General features: G+C 40.8%; 1 protein-coding gene across 1 annotated transcript in view; it reads left to right on the forward strand.

Annotated features, from left to right (window-relative positions):
* LOC135462695 (small ribosomal subunit protein eS27-like) overlaps nucleotides 1-4,148 on the forward strand; it is an 8,854-nt gene extending 4,706 nt beyond the window's left edge. The window contains exons 3-4 of the mRNA XM_064739918.1: nucleotides 2,748-2,858; nucleotides 4,069-4,148. Of these exons, the coding sequence (XP_064595988.1) occupies nucleotides 2,748-2,858; nucleotides 4,069-4,097 (140 nt within the window). The 3' untranslated portion in view covers nucleotides 4,098-4,148. The remainder of the gene's footprint in view (nucleotides 1-2,747; nucleotides 2,859-4,068) is intronic.
* The last annotated feature ends 3,141 nt before the right edge of the window (nucleotides 4,149-7,289 follow it).

Genomic DNA, 7,289 nt, shown 5'->3' on the forward strand with positions numbered 1-7,289 from the left:
TGCATGATTTTCAGTGGAGCACATTTGTATCTACACGGTAATCCTTGCTGGAGTGTGTTGACTTGATTACTGGAATACTGTGTGCTAAATATCATAACATCCGTGCACATATCTTGTAAATGTCAAACGGGTTTTTTAGTTGGGGGGTTTGGGCCTTACTTTTGATGCCACTGTTTATTTCAGTGGGAGACTATTAAAGTTCTCAATAACATTGGATAAAATCGGTGCAGACTCTTGTCTGGGTGTTGTACAGGATACTATATGTTACACATTGTCAGCATTTATGCTGATTTAATATTCCATCTCAAAGGTTTTTTGGAGACAAATAAATGTCATAAAATATTAGTTTTTGGCGCTGAAAAATTAAAACTTAAAAAAGATAAACTTTAAAACTCAGTTCTAAAATCTGTGGAAGTGTTAAAATCCGGAAAAATGAACAAGTTCGCTGTGGACGAAAATTTTCAAACATTTCAGGTAGTTACATGAAAAGCTTACGACCAACAAAGCTGTGTTCTCATCACCGATGTTACTTCCTTAACAGTGTTACCATGGTTCCTATCCTAAGAATTGATAAACTTCAAAAAATGATCAAATTTTTCCTAATGGTTGCATTTTTACCGTACATAATGGACATCTGAAATCAAAATTCACATAAAACAGCTTTAGGCTATGGGACTTGATTGCCAAAGATATCTCCCCTGATCTAAAATCAAAATTCTTTATGTAAACAGCTTTGGGCTATGGGACTTTATTCCCAAAGTTATCTCCCCTGCTCTGAAATAAAAATTGTTCATGCACAAACGGCTTTGTGCTATGGGACTTGATTCCCAAAGCTATCTCCCCTGACCCTTCCAATGGTGAAACTAGCATTGATACCTTTCTGTGCTAATGTAGTCTGTCAGCTTTCGACCCCTGCCCGATTCGACCGTTTGCGCTTCACAAACGAACACGCCACATGCCTCCTGCATGCGTCTCTTGCCCCCCCCCCCCCCCCCCCCCCCCCCCCGAAAACACCTGTTGGGATGTGGCAGCTTGGTATTTTTTATTTTTTTTTGAGGGGTTGAGGAGGGCGCATTGGCATTTGGGTCGCACGTGTGATATGTCTGAGGGTGTTCAGATCATTCATCTACTGTGGATTCCATATAATACGATAAACGTGGTATCCGCGTACAGGAGAGGAAAGCATGTTGTGGAAGTTTAGATTATGACAATGTTTGTATGGAGCCCACATATATGGGCCTATAGTTCACGGACTTCCTATTCACAGTCTTGATATCCAGCCAACATAAATCGGTTATTCTCTTCCAAATCCGTACCGGCCCAGATAGCACATTTGGTAGAGAGTCCGCTTCGGGACCGGTAGATCCAGATCAATCCTTGATCAAGTCACACCTAAGACTTTAAAAAAAATGGCGTTCAGCAATGAAAGGGATAGTGCAACGACTGGTTGACCTGTATCAGTATAATGGCTCGGGCGGGGCGGCTTACTTGCCTCGCTAAGTCGTCTCAGTGAAGCAGACACTAAATGAAAGAGCGGTGAAAATCCGTCATGCAACAAGGAGGCACATTACACGTACCTACACCCTAATGATTCCTTCGTCGTCATATGACTGAAAAATTGTTGAGTACGACGTTAAACCCCAAGCACTCACTCACTCACTCCAAATCCGTAACTTCCGTCTTGGCATCATGCTGATCAATAATTAATGCTTAATTAGGTCAGGTAGGTTGCCCTTACTCTACATGTATGTGCAATAGTTTGTAAATGGTAATGCAGCAAGAAAAATTATGATACAGAACATTATATAGGCAAAACTTAATGTAATGTATAATAATAAAAATAATAATATAGGCAATGTATATAAGAACACCTTTATGTGTTTTTCTTGATTTAAAAAAATACATTATAAAGTAAACCTCTAGAATAAAAATAGAGCTAAATGCTTAAAAGTAAATTGTTTAGCCAGGTTGTTAAAAGGTGTATTGTTTTTTTTAAATACTGAGCCATGTTTCATTCTTAAGAATTATTTTATTTATTTTATTGGTGTTTTACGCCATATCAAGAATACTACAGTTATACGACGGCAGTCAGCATTGTGGAGGGAGGAAACCGGGCACTTAAGGATTAACATAGCAACAAATATACTGTTAGCTAACATAAAAAGCGTATCTCTTAGGCACCAGGTTCAATTCATTTTTAAAATATCGGAAGACAATTGTTTCTGCATGAGCGAAACCAGTTTTTGCAACAACCACACTTTTGGTAGTTTGCATACAGCAGAACTCCGATTTGTTCATGTCTGGTTATACAAGTGAAATGTATGAACATCTTTCAGGTAAATTTAATTGGATAAAGATGTAAGTATAATTAACAGAAGGAGACCTTTTCACGTACCTTATGGAACTCTTTGATAAAAAGTAATTTCGCCCTGACTTACCACCTTCAGTGACAAAGTTGATTATCTCAGCTGATATTTGAATATGAAGTTCCGTTTGTTCTGAGGATGTACTTCTGTTGGCTGATGCCGTCTCTTTGATCCAAGAGGGTCATCTGCAGAGGCTCCCGGAACTGTCTGCCACGTGCATACTGTGATCAAGTGCGCCGCTGGGCGGAGATCACATGACCATACAGGTGTTCGTTTAGGTCGAAAACTTTCATAGGTTACAGTAATCTTCTTCATGCCAGTGTTGCCCAGGACTGGTGAAAATTTGAGAGATTTATTTAGCTTTGTTTCCTCTGGTTTCAGGTTGCTATAAAATAACAACGGTGTTCAGCCATGCCCAGACAGTAGTATTGTGCGTCGGATGTTCCACAGTTCTGTGCCAACCCACAGGTGTTAAAGCCAGGCTCACAGAAGGTAAGGTTTAAGCCCCGTCCCAGACTATCACCATCTTTCATCTTGTGTTGACTCAGCAGCAAGTTGAATGCTGTTGAGGTAAGTGGAGTTTCCCGTCCACACTACAAATCAGGTGGGTCAGCATTGTCCAACACTGTTGTCACGTGTTGGGCTCACTGCTGTGTTTGTTTACCAAACTTTCGATAATTTGAGGGAAATTTCCACCTTGCTCTCCAATGCGTGAGACACAGTGATTTTCTTTTGTCTCTGTCTTTGTCATCTTTAGAGAGGGTGTTGTACAGGCTAGGGTATTTTTCATACTCCTGTATCAAGGAAACTGTCTCATCCTGAGACCAGTTCCTCTCTTTCGCCTATTGGTGTCGCCATTTTGCACAGGTCATTAAGACGGTCACTTTCACTCAACTTAAATCAATGTGTTGACAAAATATACAAAACATTTCCGATTCAACAATGTTGGATAGTGTTGAGTGTTGTTGAAGGAAGTCGAAGAACCTGTCCAGACTACTCAACATGTCTCAACTTGTTGACAAATCTTCAAGTTGACTCTTGTTGAGTCAACAAAAGTTGAGTGATGTTGGAGAGTCTGGACAGGGCTCCAGGGCACATGTTTTCCATTCTTACATTACCCTAATTCCCCAAGCATTGGAAAGTAGCAAGTTTAGGTGTGATTTATGCACTGTTTTTGCTCAGATTTTGGAAACAAAACTACAAGGGCGAAATTCAGGGCTTCACAAAAAGTAAAATTTCATCAGTTTTCACAAACAATGTTCTCAGAATGATTTTCTACAAAATAGAATAATTTTGCTAACCAATGAAATTGTCCCTAACGTGTGTGTATGTGTGAAAATATGTATAATTGCCATATTTGAGTGTTTTAGCGTGTATTATGAGCATTACAGGTGGAATTCCTCAAATTTTCTAGGAGCTAAACAAAAATTTGCAAAGATTTGACTCAAAATACGATTTTATTTTAACCCAGAATGATAAAATAAAGTTTGTGCAATTGTCCTCCACCTGCAGTCATGAGTGCTGTCAATGGAAGGGAAATATTCGGAGTAAAATGTACGTAAACGTACAGGTGTATTGTCCCTTTAGAGACATAGTTCCATAAGAAAAGCTTACTGTTCAGATAAGCGACTTTATTGATATATGTATATGTATATGCTGAATGTAAGGGAGGTAACTCGGTTTTGTCTGTCTCTTGCTACAGGATGTTCGTTCCGCAGAAAGCAGCACTAAATATTAACATGGACGTGTGTGAGTCGAGAGAAATCAAGATGGCGGGGCTGGTGACCTAATGAACTTTGACCTCCTCTCAACTCATGATCATGTGACCAGATATTTTTTGTGATAACTATATCTACAAATAAAGTCACCTTGAATAGAGAGGAGAAAGTCTTGTGTTATTTACTATAATTTTAATGACATGTATCATGTGCACTTCCTCTCCAGCCGTACATGGAAAGTCAGGCACAACCTGCGTATGGTTGTAGGTTTCCCCCCGGGCTCTGCTCGGTTTCCTCTCACCATAATGCTGGCCTCCATCCTGTGAAATGCTCTTGAGTATGATGTAAAACACCAACTAAATAACTCTCGTCAATGCAGTCAGTGTGAGTTCAAGTCCAGCTCCTGCTGACTCCCTCTTCGGTCGTATGTGGGAAGTCTTCGCAACCTGCGGATTGTGCTTGGATTCCCCTGGGCTGTGTGACTGGTTTCCTCCCCACCATAATGATGGCCATCGTCCGGTATGTGAATATACTGATTAAGTACGGCATAAACGCTAATCAAATATGTAATGTTATGTTGTGTATGGTAAGCCTCTCACACAACAGCCAGTTTTAAAAACCTTCCAATCTGACCTGTCTTGGACAGCTCGTGGCCGAGTGTTTAAAGATCTTACTACAGTGTCAAGACTCGTCCGTGTTAAAATCAGTGTTAAAATGGTAATAATCGAGATCGTCTGAATTGTTTAAAAAATAATTCAAAAATTGCATCGTATACAAACCGTTGTAAGTAGTTTGGGAGAATAATGGCGGAAACAAGTTTTCTGCCGGTTTCAATTTGCCAGGTCCTGACGTGGGCCGTCAACCTTCAGTGACGTGTATACGGGACTGGTAGATCCAGGTATAATGTTTCGGGCACGGCGCCTTACTTGCCTTCGGTAAGTCGTCTCAGTGAAGCAGCACTAAAATAAAAGGGCGGTGGAAATCCGTCCTGCAACAAGGAGGCACATTACACGTACATGCACCCTAAGGATTCCTTCGTCGTCATATGACTGGAAAATTGTTTGAGTACGACGTTAAGCCCCAAGCACTCACTCACTCAGTGACGTATAGCCAGACATAAGTTACGTACTTTCAAACGCCTATGACATTTCCAGCATAAGTGTCTTCCGTGACTTCATATATTATTACGTGACAGGAAAAGTTTACGGAAACTGCCGAAGATTTTGTTTTTAAGAACTTTTCATTCATAGTGGTTAAATGTAGTTTGTTTTTTGGGTTTTTTTTTTACATTAACGTTAGCACTGCACCCGATATATCATTTTTCTTGGGTTAATATTTCTGCCCGGTTTATCTTGGAACTGAAGTAGCACTTTAAGGTAATTACCTTTTCCCTGGTGTCTGGCGAGGGTTTATGCATGTTTTTTGACTGTTTTCCTGTACCATGGACGTGACAACTGTGGTACATGGGAAGTATATTTATTTATTTATTCATTTTATTGGTGTTTTACGCCGTACTCAAGAATATTCCACTTACACGACGGCGGCCAGGCGTTTATGGTGGGAGGAAACAGCGTAGAGCCCAGGGGAAACGCATGACCATCCGCAGGTTGCTATCAGACCTTCCATGGGAAGTAATAGTCTTCGTTCAAGTGCAACAGAACTTTTACTTTAAATCTTCAAGCTTTCGACGCTAAGCACTTTTTTGAGTGGAATTCATGCGCAAGATTCATATGAAAATGATAACAAAAATAGCCTGTATGTGTCACTGAAGATGTACGCTTCGTAAAACTGCACCTGCATTTCTGAAACCACCATAGTTCTCTCAATGGTTCAAAATATTGGCCACAGTGGTGGTCGAAAAGGTCGAAGAATTAGGGTACTTCGGGTAAGATGCCTTTAACGGTGACCGTTCATATCTTGACTGATAAAGGTAACCTTACGAGGAGGTATTTCACTTACGTACTGCTCATATTGTTTGTAGATATCCTCTTAAGAATGCTTATAGGAATACAGAATTTATTTATTTATTTGATTGGTGTTTTACGCTGTGCTCAAGAATATTTCACTTATACGACGCGCGCCAGCATTATGGTGGGGGAAACCCACGACCATCCGCAGGTTGCTGTCAGAACTTCCCACGTACGGCCGAAGAGGAAGCCAGCATGAGCTGGACTTGAACTCATGGCGACCGCATTGGTGAGAGGCTCCTGGATCACTACGCTGCGCTAGCGCGCTAACCAACTGAGCCACGGATTGGCTGATGTTATAGATAGGAAAGCCAAGCCTTTGCCGAGCCTAAGCTGAGTTTTTGGCATGACAGATTTATTCAAGTGTGACCATTTCCACTGTAAGAAATCAGCGTCGATTCTGTATCTCTTCAATATGAATGTAAACTGCCAAAATATTGTCTGGTCCACAGTAAAAAAAACATAAATAATAATAATCTGTTAAGTTCATCAGGAAATCTGTGGTCTGAGATATGCTAGAATGTATTCTGTTACTAGAGCTGATTTTGTTAAATATAGCACACACTCTACTAAACTCAACATGCACGTTGTGTTGGACTAACGGGGTATTTGTGTTGAATATGTTGTAATGTTACGAGACACAAATCCGACTTAAGCCATTTATTGAACACCGGTGTTTCATGAAACCTGGTTCTATGTACAGTGAATATGGAAATGGATTCCACGACAAGATCAAAAGATTAAACGGTAGGCATATACTACACATTTTACAAGCCGTGGACTACACTTCGCTTTTTAAACTGTTGTATTGGCGCTCCCATAGCCATGGATGGGCCTCATTCTCCCGATAGAAAGCTTCGTAAAGTGTCGGAAAACAGTCGATTAGGCTTACTAACCTCCCCCACCTGTCTAATATTTCCTTTACTATGCTTAGGGTCCTGGAACACTAGACACATAAGACCCCGAGCTGTCGATCATCCTTCTATATTTCTGGAAGGTCAACGTGTCCACTCATTCTAAGTTTCCAAAATGGCCAGCTTTCTTCTGCCTGTTGTATTCTGGGTACCTTGGTTATCCTGTTTCGCGGGCCTGGCGATTGCAAACGGTGGGCATGTGCGTCCCAGGAACCCGGATGGCGTATGTGATGCATGGGCGCCCATCCCAGTGAAGTAGACAGTAGAGAACATATACAGCTATGGGGTTAATTTCTTCTCAAAAGAATATGTGTTTAAACTCGA

Source organism: Liolophura sinensis, chromosome 2 (assembly GCF_032854445.1).
Source record: "Liolophura sinensis isolate JHLJ2023 chromosome 2, CUHK_Ljap_v2, whole genome shotgun sequence".
Taxonomy (NCBI): domain Eukaryota; kingdom Metazoa; phylum Mollusca; class Polyplacophora; order Chitonida; family Chitonidae; genus Liolophura; species Liolophura sinensis.